Source organism: Lepisosteus oculatus, chromosome 29 (assembly GCF_040954835.1).
Source record: "Lepisosteus oculatus isolate fLepOcu1 chromosome 29, fLepOcu1.hap2, whole genome shotgun sequence".
NCBI classification, from domain to species: Eukaryota; Metazoa; Chordata; class Actinopteri; order Semionotiformes; family Lepisosteidae; genus Lepisosteus; species Lepisosteus oculatus.
This window is the reverse complement of record NC_090724.1, coordinates 3,811,818-3,826,131: the sequence shown is the minus strand read 5'-3', so window position 1 is coordinate 3,826,131 and position 14,314 is coordinate 3,811,818. Positions and strand designations below refer to the sequence as shown.

The 14,314-nt window shown below is 42.3% G+C and overlaps 1 protein-coding gene across 2 annotated transcripts in view; it reads left to right on the top strand.

The window, feature by feature from the left end:
* Window positions 1–1,076: 1,076 nt before the first annotated feature.
* Window positions 1,077–14,314, top strand: part of pde4ca (phosphodiesterase 4C, cAMP-specific a) — a 141,880-nt gene continuing 128,642 nt past the window's right edge. Inside the window, exons 1-2 of one of the 2 annotated variants that reach the window (XM_015365653.2) lie at window positions 1,077–1,358; window positions 7,831–7,903. In XM_015365653.2, the coding sequence (XP_015221139.1) occupies window positions 7,862–7,903 (42 nt within the window). In that variant the 5' untranslated portion in view covers window positions 1,077–1,358; window positions 7,831–7,861. Of the gene's footprint in view, window positions 1,359–1,528; window positions 1,617–7,830; window positions 7,904–14,314 lie in introns of those variants that run through there. The other variant, XM_015365654.2, reaches the window with a different exon arrangement.

Sequence of the window (14,314 nt, the reverse complement as noted above, 5' to 3'; positions counted from 1 at the left end):
CGTCCGAAACATTGTGTTTTCTTTCTTCTCTTTTCAGCATTGAATAAACCTCTTACTCGTTCCTTTGCAGCCTACGCATGCTGACGCAACTCCCCACCTGAACTGCTCCATGTGATTGTGTCTTGTGAGTGTAATGGTAGAGAGCTGGTACACTCCATACCAGCAGGGCCTTCTTCAGCACTAACCCCAGTCCCAGCACAGAGGAGCACAAGCCCAGTGCAAGAGAGCCACAACCCAGCAGGTCCTACAGGGTTCTTTCCCAGACAATCAGGAAACGCTGGACCAAGTCAGTGGACAGGAGTTGGATGCTGGCCGCAGCTGGTGTGACCTGGGGCTGAGACAACGAAGGGTCATAGTTCACCAGCCTCAAATTCCCTCTGGCCCTCTCTGAGTGCCCGACAGTCAGTCTCTCTTTGTTTACATCTACTTATACCAAGAACAGAGTCTTTAAAAACATTCTGACTGGATTTTGCAAAACAGATTTTAGAGATAAAAATGCAGAAAGTTTTCAAAAGAGTCCAAGGCTGGGAGAGATGGTCTCCATAATCCTATATTTACAGTTTATACATGAAATGGAGTACTATTAAACTGGGGGTAAACAACACAGATTAAGTGGAACGGTCAGGGCTCGCTGGTTATCTGTGTTGCATGTGGAGCAGTAAACCAGGGCAAAGATACTGCGCCAATGATGAGCTCATTCAGGTAATTAAGAGATCGAGTGCAATAAAGGGTAAAACCGTACAGAACACTCTTGACCTCCAGTACTGGAGCTGTGCATTCTTGATACACAGTCAGCTCTGCTGGGTGGGAAACATCTGCTGCAATAACTATTACCATATTACGGAACTAATTGAATGAGATTCAGGAGAAACGTCTTTCTTTACATGAGCTAAGTCCCTTCCTGAGTCCCGCACAAGCTGGCTCCCACTCCGAGCAACTCCCGGGTGAGTTAAAGGGTGCATTTTCCTTTAAAATCTCTGAAGCATTCCGCTCACTGCAGCACGTTTGCACTGTTTACAACTGTAAAGTTTTGGCGACATGTGACTCCGGTGGGGGCGTCATTCACAGCAGCAAGGAGTCGTCAGCGTGGTTCGGAGGTGTAGTTTTGATTAGGCAGTACTGTACTGGGTACAGTAACAGCCGTAACATGTAAAACAACACAGTCCCGTTTTTACAGCTTGGAGCCAACCAACTTTAATGACTACCATTTTCCGGCGTTTTCTTTTTTTTTAATTCCTTGCTGTGTTTGGAAATATTTAATCGGAGAAAAAGATCTGAACTAACCAACAGCTAGCTAACCTGACGTCAAATGTGACTTCCTCGGCGCGGAAGGAGGACGAGAACCGAAATTTAACAAAGTAAGTAGCTTTAAAAAAAGAAAAAACTACGGTATAAATGGCATGTAGACGTCGTTTCAGAATGGCAGCTGATGACAGGGGGGTCGACCAGTAGGTCATATGTTGGCAAGTGTCTGCATTTAAGCGGATGACAGGCGAGTAAAGTAGCGAGTTGTTTCAAACCTAGGAGCTTTCAAGACGTCTTTCTGTGGGAGGAGGCGTATTACCCAGAGGCTGTCTTTGAAAGAGAAACGAGAAGTCTTTTCAGGACCTTTGACGGTGAGGTGAATTTTCGTTTAGAAGTACTTTGCCAGACTAGTTTTGATGGATTTTTATTTCTCTCTCGGCTGTCTGAATATCCGTGGGACGCCGTAGTGAACCGGGTGAGCCCCGCTTGCAAACTCAGCACGCAGTAACATACCGGTGTCGGTGAACTTTGCGATCGGACGGGGTCAGGAATGCTGCCCTAGCTGCGCTAATCGGTTTACAGCAGTTTCAGGTTGCAACACGGTCGTAACTGCCCCGTCACCCCGAGGTGTCCCAACGCCCGTCTAAAAAAGGCCAATCTGGAGAAAAAAAAAACAGTAGCGATTTACTCAGATTCGGCCTGATTCGTTGGTTTTAGGATGATTGTCGTACAAACTAGTTTAAAAGTTATTATAGAAGGACTGACACCGAGGTCCTGCGCAATTTCACGAACAGGGGTAGGTTTCTGAGATAGATGAAGTGATGGGGGTTACATTTAGGGTTCACTTAGAATAAGCAAGCTTTATTCATTTTTAAATACTAGTTTACCTAATTTATCGGCGACAGGTTGCAACAAGGATTGGGAAAAGTTCTGGTTCCCACTTAAAAACTTGAATCACCGAATTACCACCAGTGGCTGCATTTTTGCATACCAAGTGGAAAAGACTTGCACATCGTTTTGCTGTTAGGTTTCTCAGCTCTGGGGCTCGGGACCCACATGTCTGCCTTTGTTCGATCTCACTGAATCGAACCCTTAATTGAACTAAACAATCATATTAATCTGAACTCAGAACTATTTTCGATCCTTAAATATGTTGGAGGCTCCTTTCAACCCAGTGCGCTTGATCTTGAGTAACAAGATTTCCGTCTTTTGAGCTGAAAAAAAAACTTTCCAGTCAGGCAACGTATCAGTTCATTTAAGAAGAGAGGATACTACCCCAGGTTTGGGAACATCTATCTGTGGAATTAATGCTGAGACGAGACTGGTTTATTTCAGCAATATGTCAAGTTTTGTTTCTGCAGCTGTTGCTAGGAATTGGTGCTAGGAAAGTTTGATTTTTGGATCAAGGCTGAAACTTTCAGCAGTTGGGAGGAAACAGTATACAGGGTGTGTCATGATCTGGGGTGAACTCACTGTGACCCCAGGTCTGCTTGGAGTATCACCTCACACTCTTGTTTCAAACTGTTCCCTCTTCAGATTCTTTAAAGCTCCCATTGTTTTACAGAGGGAATTATATGCCTTCGTCTCCAGAAAGACCCGATTGACTGGTATACTAACAATGGAATAGTTACACCAGATTGTGTATTTATCGTTCTGGGATACAGAGCGAATACAAATAAATAAACACAGTTTGGTTGCCTTCATGTATCTCACCAATAGCTTCCCCATCTGTTGTAGCACTCTTCAGTGTTGTAGTCTAAACATTTCCATGGGTGCTGTTTTGTGACCAAAAGTGTTTACAAATTTGCAAAAACCACACAGTGCTCAGTTTTGACCACAAACACATAATTATTACAGGGTGACACTGGAAAGAAAGACTTTAAGAAACAAGGAAAAAAAAATGCAAGATGGCATTAATCTAAATAAATAGCATCCTTATTTGGATGGAATATCTATCGGTCTAGTTAAAACAGTTTGTCTGGGGTGGAGCCGAATACTGGCAGTAATGTGTTTAAAAGAAGAAGATAATTCAGTTGTTGGGACTCGTAGGTAAAGTGGTAATATAGGCTGCAGCATTCTATACATAAGCAACCAAGACGATCTCTCTGATCCCACAAAGAGTGGCGGAGCATTGCAGTCCTTAGGATCTGCTCAAGCCAGATGATGGCAGTCAGTCACTGTGCTTGTCCAACAAACTGGAATTAGTCCATTCCTCTGTGCTACGTTTAGGGCGAGAACAGAAAGGCAGTTTGTCTCTGGTTGTAGCTAAAACAGATCCCTTTAAATGTAAAACCATCAATACTACTGGGTAGTAAATTGATAGAAAATAAATTATTGCCATATTTTCACTTACTTCATGAACTACTGTATATTGTATGCTCTGGGTTATTTCTGCTGCAGTAGTTAGAGTATTAGATAGCAGTTGGCTTCCCCAATTAATTGTTTATGTAGTTGTATCTGTCATTAAACAGTTAATTTGTCATTCCATTTATCAGCTGGCAAAGAGCTGGAATGTCTTAGTTTAACATTATGTTTTAGTCATAATCTTAGCCCATCTAAGATTCACTGAAATATTCTGTGCGATAAAATTAGACTTTATCAGATCCCCTTAAACCTGGATTCTAGCTTTAATGATATTTTTTCTGTTTTTTTTTGTTCCTTTTCTCCGGTTTTCTCCTAATGTGGGCTAGCAATTGTGTGGGAGTCTTTCTGCTGTGAAATGTAGAGATTGCTTTGAAGGTTCTGAGAACTCTGTGTAAATAATACTTAAAGAGAGGCCTTTGGAGACCAAAAAAATGAAACCTCAAATAGGCAAATAATTTATTTCCCTAAAAAAGTATGCATTCTCATATAAATAAACAATCCGCCCATGTCTGGGCAAAAAGTCAAATGTATTAATTGGTCAGATTTTTATTATTTTTTCCGTGATGTTTCTAACTTTCTCTTTAAGAGCTTTTGAACTGTGAAAGGTTTTGTAACTCTGTGATCTTGGAGGCATCATAATCCTACAGAACTGCAGCGTTGCTGTTAAGGCAAAGATGTTGAAATAATATCAGATCTCTGCTAGCTAATGGGATAGATCCTGGATGATCACCTGTCATGTTCTTGAAGGATCCCATCAAATCTGCTCAAATCCTCTTTGGTGACACTTACTGTATGTCCATCCTGCTCTGTTCATATGATTACCTCCTATACCTTGGGTGATCACTAGAATTTTGAGTGGGATACATTTCCTGGTCCATAATGTAAATCCAATTATGACAAGACTCCAAGAGAGAACCAAACGCTGTAAAGATGCTTCTGTTGAGGTGGACAGTAAAGGTGTTCTGATCATTTTCCTTTTTTTTCCCTGTTGATTTACTTATTCCACTTGCACCAGTTTAACATTTCTCCCAGGCTTTCAGCAGGAAAAGGGTAACAGTCAAACTGGTTTTCTCTCTGTGGGGTATTTTGCATGTCCTTTGAAGTCCGATCTAAATTCAGACCTTTTTTGTTCTGGACAAAGGAGGTTTCAGATGTTTTTGTCTGCAGAAGCTGTTCGTTTGTCTTAACCCTGCAGAGTTATGTCTTGCTCTGTCTTCGTGGTTCATTCCCTGCACAGATTTATGGGAAAAACTAAACAGGGCATTCTAAATGGGGTGCTGTGTCAGAGGACTAAGCATCTCGTTCTTTTGAAAAGCTTTTTTTAGGAAAACAAGTTTACACAAGCCTTAATACACAATTTTAATTTGGAAATATTCTGAATTTCCAGTAGATGGAGTGCTGCTCCTCTAAATGTTAACATGTGGGCTGCATCTGCCCCAATTCTCAGATTGTAAGTAAAGGCCTTATCACTGCCAATCAGTCTCATGGCATTTTTGGGATATTTTTTTATTGGTGAAACAAGCTTCTGAATTTCAGTAGGATTAAGTATACATTTATTTAGATTTGCTGGTTAGAAGTAACCGTCAATAATGGATTTTCTCCTGTGATATTTTGCGCTTTGAGATTTGAGGATGGAAAGCTAAATTCCACGTTAGTCACAAGTGAAATATCTGTGCTTTGACACATAATGCACATAATGCATTGCTAAACCATGTCAGCCAAGGTGAAAGACTGAGTTGTTTAAGATACTGATTTGACTTTACTGAAGTAAAGAAAAAACCTGTAATACAAGTTAAGCATTAATGACCCATGTAATTTGCTAAAGTAATGTTCTTTTTAATTGTGTTTGTAATAAAGCGTAAATGAATTCCTCCACAAGGTTATCATACAGTAACGTAAGTAAGGCATGCAGAACATTCCTCGGTCTCTTATGCTATGCTCTTATACTTGCTCCTTATGTTGTGGAATCCAAAGTTTCCTAAGGAAGCCAATGCACACTGTATTATGACTGTGACTATAAATGTGTTAGAGGGGTTAATGTTTAAGAGAGGTTAATTTAGGAAGGCAGGGAGGTTAATATGTAAGGAAAGGTAATGAGGCTTAGAGTGAGGGTAGAAGTTCTCCTGTCATCAAGTGGGTAATGTGTTAAGATAAGATAGAGGTTTCTAGATTCCTTGCGGATTGGGTGGTTTCAAGATCCATTGTTTAATTAGCCTTAGAAGAGATCACTTAAGAAGTGAAACAGCAACAACTTCCTGCACTGCTTTGCATTGCCAGAGAGTTGGAAATAGCTGTAATTACAGACCAAACCCGAAACATGACACACAGATTTGAACCTTCTCTGGCTAAAGGCCTTGGATTGCTTAGCTTTGACCTAGAAAAGACTGGAGAATAGCATGCCGCTCGTCTGGGGGAATTTGCCGTGGAGTTGCCAACCACTGCATTTCATTGTGCAGGGGCTGTGAGTCTCACTTATCGGCGAGTGAACTTATCCCCTGCAAGCTCTCGCTGACGGAGCGGAAGCTGCTACAGAGCTGGCACAAGATAAGGGTGTGAATGAACAGGGGGAGAGGGAATTTACACCGGTGGCAGCTGTGACTGCCAGATGGATGAAACCCCGGAGGCAACATTACAGGAAAAAGATCAGGTCCTGACTTGCGCTGTGCAGTTTCCTGCAGTAAATAGGAACCTCAGCAGTGGTGTCAGATTGCCATGATGCCCATGAATAACTTAAACATGGACCTTGGGAGTATCAAGTATTGAGAGTATTCGCCTTGAAAGTATCAAGGTCTTGAGAATATCGAGCTGCGGCAGATTTTCCTCATTGTGCCGCTTATACAGAACTCAGTCTTCATTCAGGCTGGTCAAAGCAATTTGTTGCTTTACTGCTGCCTACTCCCAAGAGGAGCAGAAAACTGTTTAAAATCCCCCCCCTTTTTTTTTCCTTCCGAGTTTCTCTTACATGTTTTTTGCGCTCTTGTTGTACTGTTTCGGAGAGTGTTTGGTGTCTGCGGTTCGAGTGCTTTTAGACCAACGCACACAAGTGCATACACACACTGTGCACACCCACCCCAGCGTGGAGTCACCCTGCCGCGACTCACCCTGTCAGATCTTTTCAGTGTGCCGTCACAGTAGTATGTAGTGAATCCATTGGAAGCTGGCAAGTAAGAGTGACTGCAGAATGTAGCCTGGTCAATGCGCAGTTTGTGGCTGTCGTGCTGCAGCTGTTGTGAGTCCCTCTTAGCTTGGTGTTGACCCCTTCCAGACAATTTTGTGTGTGGAGCACACCGTATCTGGTCACCGCATCTCTGTTTTTAAATCTGTTATTGTTAGTATTTCCCAGCACAAACGGGGGACTCTGTTTCACTTGTTGTAAAACATAGAAGATACAAAGAGAGAAACATTCTGAGTGTGTTAATATGTCCTAACGCTATACAAACACAATATTTAAGAAAGCAATTTTAGTCCTGCGCAAGCTGTTACAGCCTCAAGTTTATTCATTTATAGATTCTACGCAGTTTTTTACAGTTTTGTGCTGGATGTACAGGACAGGTATAGAGGGAGAAACTGGAAATAATCATCTTTCCTTGGTTTCTAAATGCGAGTGGGAGATTTGTCCTGCCTCTTTAAACATAGCTTTCTGGAATGTAATTATGAGAGTTAGTCACTTTCGGGCTATTTTCAGTATAAAAAGATGTCAGTCTGTGGTTAAATTAATCCCAAGCCTTTTTTTTTTGGTCTCTGTTTTCGTTCACTGCAAGTATGAGAGCTCAGAGGGAATGGAGAATTCACAGTCAAGGAGAAATAAAGCAAGTTTAAATTGAAAAAGTTCGGAAATGTACTTCTGGGGTCACATACGGTATATACCGCCAGCAATGGACCTGAAATAAAGACCTAATTTTACTTGTATCAGGAGCCTCAGATATCATTATTTCATTACGTATAGAAAACCTCAGCCTAGTCAATCAGCTTTACTTTCTGTTCTGCTTAAGGTCTTGTCCATCCTCTAAATGTTCTGTCTTAAACGCCTGTTCATCTGCCCTGTCTTTTGAAGATTCAGTGTGAACAATTCTAATGTATCTTTTGCATTTGGTGACATCAGCACTTTGTTTTCCAAAAGCAAATTGCCATAAATCCAGTCCTTGCTCAGGAATATTGTTGTAGCGATTCTGTATTGTGGGCTGATTGACAAAAGCATCTTCTGATATTCTGCCTTTGCAGCTCCCTGATTCTTCGTGTGAAGCGCAGGGATATGAAGAAAAGCCAAAGCTCTACTTCCTTCACGCCAATGGAGGTACAGTTTTTTTCAGAGATGTTCTCCACTTTCTCATGCACAGTGATCTAGACACAGTCCTAATGTGATTTGATCCGGTAACTGGAATATAGCGCTGTATAATCTCTATTAGAGGTCAGACAAAAAGGAAGGGAATTTCAAATGTGCGTACACGAAAATCAACAATATTTTGGGATTGGGAGGTGCGTCTATCTGTCATTGTTTTTTTTTGCTAGCTTGTTGTTTTATTTTTGCCTCCAGCAAAAAACTCACAGTTCAACATGAGGTGGGAGCAAAATTACTATAAAAAATAAGATATCTGACCATCGATGGGAGGCCACTTGGCCCATGCCACTGTAACGGGAGCTGGTCCAGGCTCCCATGAAGGGTAGTTCAGGACCCTATGCAGACGGTATAATCCGGAAGTAAGTGGAGAAGGACAACAGGGAAAAGACGTAGAGGATCAGGACGGGTGGACAGACAGGGGGGCGTGATGGTGGTGATCCGGTGCTTGTGGCACAGGCAAACAAATACAGACTGTCCAATGGGGAATCCAGAGTCCAGGAACCGGGGGATCCATCCGGGACAAACAAGGTTAAGAACCGGAATGGGATCCGGAACAGGGAATAAAAACCAGGGTAACGGGGCCAGGCGCTCTGAGTCCAGGACTCAGATGGTCAATGGTGGTGAAGCCTATGCCATCGGGTCTCTCCTGGACCTGCTGGTAGGCGGGCTTCTTGGGCGTCCATCTCCTAGTGCTGAGCCAGGAATAGTGGGAGCGCCAGGCTTAAATAATGGCAGACTAGACAGGGGGCAGGTGCACGTAATAAAGTAAAATACGAAAGGGTTGGATCGCCCTTAAGAGGAGGGATGACGATCGTGACACTCAATTAATTTCTTGTGGCTATGTGATCTGAGAACTTCATCGTGTCACTTCTTGAAAGATACCCCAGATATCAGCTTCAACATCATGTCTGGGTAGCTGGTGCTACACTCCTCTTTCTTCTCCAATTTAAACAAGATCTGTTTTATAAAGCAGAACACTCCCATTGGGAGAACATTTAAACATTCAGCAGTTAAGCCCAACGCCTCATTCTTACTGAGTCTTACATTTCAAATATATCGTGTATCTCACATCACTGAAGTTAGATCTCCCCCTTGTCCAGCCTCCCACCACGTTCATAACCTCGTAAAATAAAAAAAATGCAGCTAGTCTGTATGAGGGTTGGTAGAAGATGCTTGCAGCAGTGCTCAAAACCTCGAAATGAGGTTTGTGTTTTTTTTAAACCGAAGGAGATCTTATCATACGTGTGAAAGCTGCAATATCTGGTGCCTCACTGTTGAGAAAATGTATGAACTAAAAAACAGGAGCCTGCTTTCACATTAGAGGTTAATCATCTGAATTCACCAACACATAACTGGATTTGGGAAGGTATTCAGGCAACAGTAAGAAATGTAAAAATACAGGAGGTATAAGATCTAGAGGGTGTTACAGCACAGAGAGTATGTGGTCACAGTTAGCCAGATTCACAGATGTTAAATTCAAGTGTGATCATTTTCTGATGAATAAGTGCCGTAGGGGAAGACAATCTTGACGATTGTACAACGCATTCATCAGAGTATAAAGGCTCTAGATAATATAATGTGTCACCTCCAGTCTCCAAGATGTGGTAATTAAGTCAATCCCTTGACAAACAGTGTGTCAAAACATCAAAGTATATGATAGCCTGTCACTGTGCAAACATTACTCCTCAGCTTTGTGTCTTTTCAAACCTTCAAAGGAAAAGAACAAATTGCAAAATGAAAAGCCTGAAATATCTGTCTTGCTTGCTTGTCACGCCTTGCTCTGGAGAGAAAGTTAAAGGCTGCTTTCTTGAGGGAAGTAGGTAATGATGAACAGCTGTCAAAGGGACACAGTAAATCATGGCAAAGAGATGTGGGCCTTTGCTGATGTTCTTTATTGTTTTTATTGCTGTGTGTTTCTTAATTTTATTTGTGATGCCAGTTTAGTCTTATATACACTTTCATCATGCTTCCCCGCGCTGGAACTGATGGAGTTATCTTATAGAAAGTGCAGCTGTGTTCCGTAAAGGGAGGCTGTGTTTAGGGTGCTGTGCAGGTTTTCCAGAAGCTGAAGGAGCCTGGGGCGGACAGACTTCAAGTCGGGTCCGATCCTCTTGTTTGAAGAGTAATTGATAATTTTCCCCCACTGCGTCGCCCACAGTAGGTGTACTGCCCATTTTGTGCAGCAGAGGTCACTAACAACACCAGGTGGCAGTCTTCTTTTTTATTACAAACCTACCCTGTTTGAAATTGCCTGTTGATTTAAGACTGGCTATTTCAGCAGCAGCTCCTGGGCCATGTGGCAGAAGTTGAAGTATTGAACTGGTGCTCAGGCACGGCCATCTGCAGAGAGATTATGTCCTCTTCTGCATTGTAATCTCCAAAGCATGCGGCTGGAGAGCTAGGTCTCACTAACGACACTGCAGTTGCCCGGCAAGTTGCTGGAGTTGCTTTTTGCTGGGACCACCAGAGCTAATTCCCACCCTGCTCTGGTGGTACTCTCAATAGTCGCTCCATCACTGGCAGGAAATCCTGGGCATAGTTGACTACAGATGTGACCCAGACTTGAACTAAAGTCTGGATTATAGAACTCAGTCTGCAGTCTTAGGAAATGCCTATAGCTGAGTAATTCAGGAGTCCCGCTAATTCTGTTGGAAAAAAAAGCAAAAATAATATGTGATGCTTTGTTTTTTTTAATGTGTTCCTTTCAGCTGTGTACACAAATGACCAGTGACCTTTGGGAATGTGGGCTGCTTTAAGTCACTCAAAGGCACATTTTCAATACTAGCAATTCTTTCAATGGTTGCTTTTTTTCCTTCGGACTGAATCTGCCTCTCATTTTTGAGAACAGAATAAGCACGTCTTTGAGCCTTTCTCTTGCTTTCTCCGGCAGTTTTCTCTGGAGGAAGCAAACTCTATCCACTGGTAGTGCGTGAAGCAGATGTTCGCTGTTTGCCTGTGTTGAAAAAGGAAAACAAAAAACCTCCGGTGTTAGAAAATGCAAAAGAAATATTTGGCCTGCTCTGCCTGGAGGTACTGTTAAATTAACATCTTGAAAGATTAATGTGATAATTTCCAACTTTGAGGTGGTATTTTGTTAGAAGAAAAAAAATGTGCAAATAATGAGGTGAGAGGTTTTTTTATGAATATGGCCCATAGCTTTTTCAAAGCTGAAATCCCAGAAATTGAAGGAGTGGACTGTGGTTTATTGCTGTCTAAATTATGCTCTGTCCGTCTCCTGTATTCGTCTTTGTGGCTGCGGAATGAATGCTTAACTGTAGCTCAGTTAACAGTGTCATTCAAGTTTTAAAGAGCAGTAAGTGAATAATGCTGTTATCCGATCTGGCGGTGGCCACTCTTCAATGGAGGGTTCATCTCATCTGAGCAATTAGCCCGCAATCGGAGAAGGACAGATCGCAGCGAGGTCTGCACAAGGCAGGCCATTGAGTACAGTGATGCCAGCCATTACCGGCCCTTTTAAGGACAAAATGAATCCTGCCCAAGTCAGGTTTCAAAAGAACAGCATTACTACCAACAGGGGCCTGATGGCGATGGTCCTGGCCCTCTGTCACAGAGGCACTCACGGTACTGTATATCCACCTACATGTTTTTGGGAGAGATGCGCTTTGTGATAGAGCGCTTTTGTAAATACAGGACTAATGCGACTGTTGTGACAGTGCCTTAAACCCCCCCGGGGCTCTTTCTCAGCGGTGACAGCCAACTTGCTGTCGTTTTTTTTGACTTTTGCCGTCTGACGGAACCCCAGGGAACACTTCTATCGTAAGAGCTTGGGTAGAGTCGGAGTTGCTGTCTGTTCACACTTCGCTGCCTTCATGTGCAGAAATCGGTCGGGTTGAGAGATGATTTAATCTCCCCCCCCCCTCCTTCATGACCCCTCCCATCCTCTTTGAGTATGCTCTCCCGTTTGTAGTGTTGGGTCATGCTTAAAAACACCGATTTAAAAAAATCACAAGTCGTAAAAAAAAAACAACCCTCAGTTTCGGCCCCTCGCTGTTTCTCGTGATGTTGGTCATGGGAGAGGACAGGTGGGGGGAATGGACCCCCCCCACGCCCACCCACTCGAGCTGGAATCATCTGGCCAAGGGGACACGAGAGAGACTGTTAAAAGTTTAATGTCTTGTAATTAAGATTTCTGCTTATTTTTATGAGTCATTATCTCTTATTTATTATTTATAAGCTCTCCCCCAGAACTGGTGCAAGTGCTTTTGATTTATTGTAGCTGGTGGTGGAGTGAAATTAGTTGTTCGCTGACATTCTGTAAGGAGAATCCCATAGCTGCGGTGTGATGAGGGAACACCCCAGTCGATTCACCGTTTTCTCTTCTCATTTTTATTCCCTTTTGGGAGTTGTCAGACTTGTTGCTCTTGTGTATATTTGTCCTGTCTCTTCTCACTGTACCAACAAAAAAAACACGTTTCTCTTGTAGCTCGAGGAGAAATAATTAAAATGTTGGTCCACTTGCACGCTGCTGAGCCCAGTGCATGGATCCCAGCTTAGTGCATTTCATTCTGCCGATTGGAAATTCACCCCATTCTGTACAGTGCATCAAAATAAATGTCTTTCAAGCAGGGAAACAAACTAAATGGGCATCCAGAATTTTCGCATAAGTTCTTAACTGTAATACAAAGAGTGGCCAAGCTGTTCTGTGTGTATTGTATTGGATTAGTCCTGCGGTGTATACTTGCTTTTATAAAATGGTAAATCAGTTGTCTGATTAGGTTGCCAATGGATGGCTTCAAATCTGACGTCTGACATGTTCAACCGTAAATCGGCGTGTTTCAGAATTGTATGTCATTTCTAATCTGCAGTCTCTGTGTGAAACGTGATGCATTAAGCACGCTTGATCTGGAACACCCTCTGCTAAATAGATGCTTGCACAACATTTCGCTGATGCAGTATGAAGGAGCTGTGTGTGAGATGGATTAGAACAAGCGATTAGCTGAACGTGTGTATCATCTGTCTACCATCAGGATGCTTTTGTAGCTGTTGCTGTTCAAAATAATACTGTTGAGTTGGTGCACAGAAGCAGACGAAGACCTGGAAAAGGATTTTAGTTAATTAGTTTTATTTTTAAAAAAGTACTCTGCAGTTAGTTTGTATTGAAAGGTTTGGCAAAATACTTCTCTCTCGCAATTAAATCTCCTCATAGAAGCACTTATCTGTTACTGTGTTTATCAGGACTCCCCTGCTTTCCTATGTAGTTACTTATGCAGTTAAGCAACACTAAGAGCAGAACAGAAATGAGAGATTTAAGCACTTTGCTGAATGGCAGGGGTTTGAAATAGCTTTTGAAATCACAATGCATTTACCATATAGGTTGCATATATTCGAACTGAGAAAAACCAGTTCAGTGTGGGGCAAATGTGCTCTGTATGGTAAAAATATAATAATAACGCTCTCTGCTCAGTTAATTTGTGAACCCACTCCCCTTGCCTGTTTTTCTGATTGGTACGTTCAGGGCTCACAATTTCAATTACCTGTGCAGGTCGTGACAACAGGCCCCAACCTGGTGTCTGTGTACTCAAGTTTTTTCTACTTGAGCAGTCCTGATTAAATATTTAATGTAGGTCTGTGTGCTTTGCCCGCTGAAACCCAAGAAGAAGAAAAACAACGCTAATACAGTTTAAATTAATCAAGCAGTCTTCTTTATTAGTGAGGCTCCAGTGTCAGAGTCTGTTTGAAGAAATAATTGACAAGATTAACTGTTTCCTGCAGAAGAGCTGAGCTCCTGTGTGCAGTGCAGATGGTAGGGCCATACTTGACTGTGATTACACTCACATGTTTTAATTTACAGTGCTACTCTAACATGGATTTTTAGGTGATAAGACTCTATGCCCTAATAAGACCATTGAGCTGGAGACAGACCTCATACTGAGTGCATGATTAAATTCAACGGCCAAAAAGGGCCTTTTTTTCTGCCTCATTGCAGCTGTGATTACTAAGATGAGGGTCAGAGGGAAGACTTACTTTTATTTTTCTTCTATTTTGTGAAAGCTGAAAGTGAAACACGAAGCCAAACTTTCAGTAGCTGGGTGATTGCGTACTGTGGACAAGGAAGGCTGCACAGTCAAGAGTAAATCTTGTACATAATAATCCAGGGATTGTGTGTAAATATTGGACATGCCTGAATTTCCATAGGAACGTTAACAGAGTTGGCCATATTGAACGGTGCATTTTGGCACACCTGCAAACCAGATCTCTTTCAAGGGGAGCGTTTTTTCTCTCCACAATCTTGCCTCTGCATTGACGATTGGAAAGTGTGGCAGAAAGTGAACTCACCTGCTCACAATGTTTGCCTCTTGGGATGTTTGTCTGCATGAAGCTCTTAGATGGTGGTCTATGAAATCT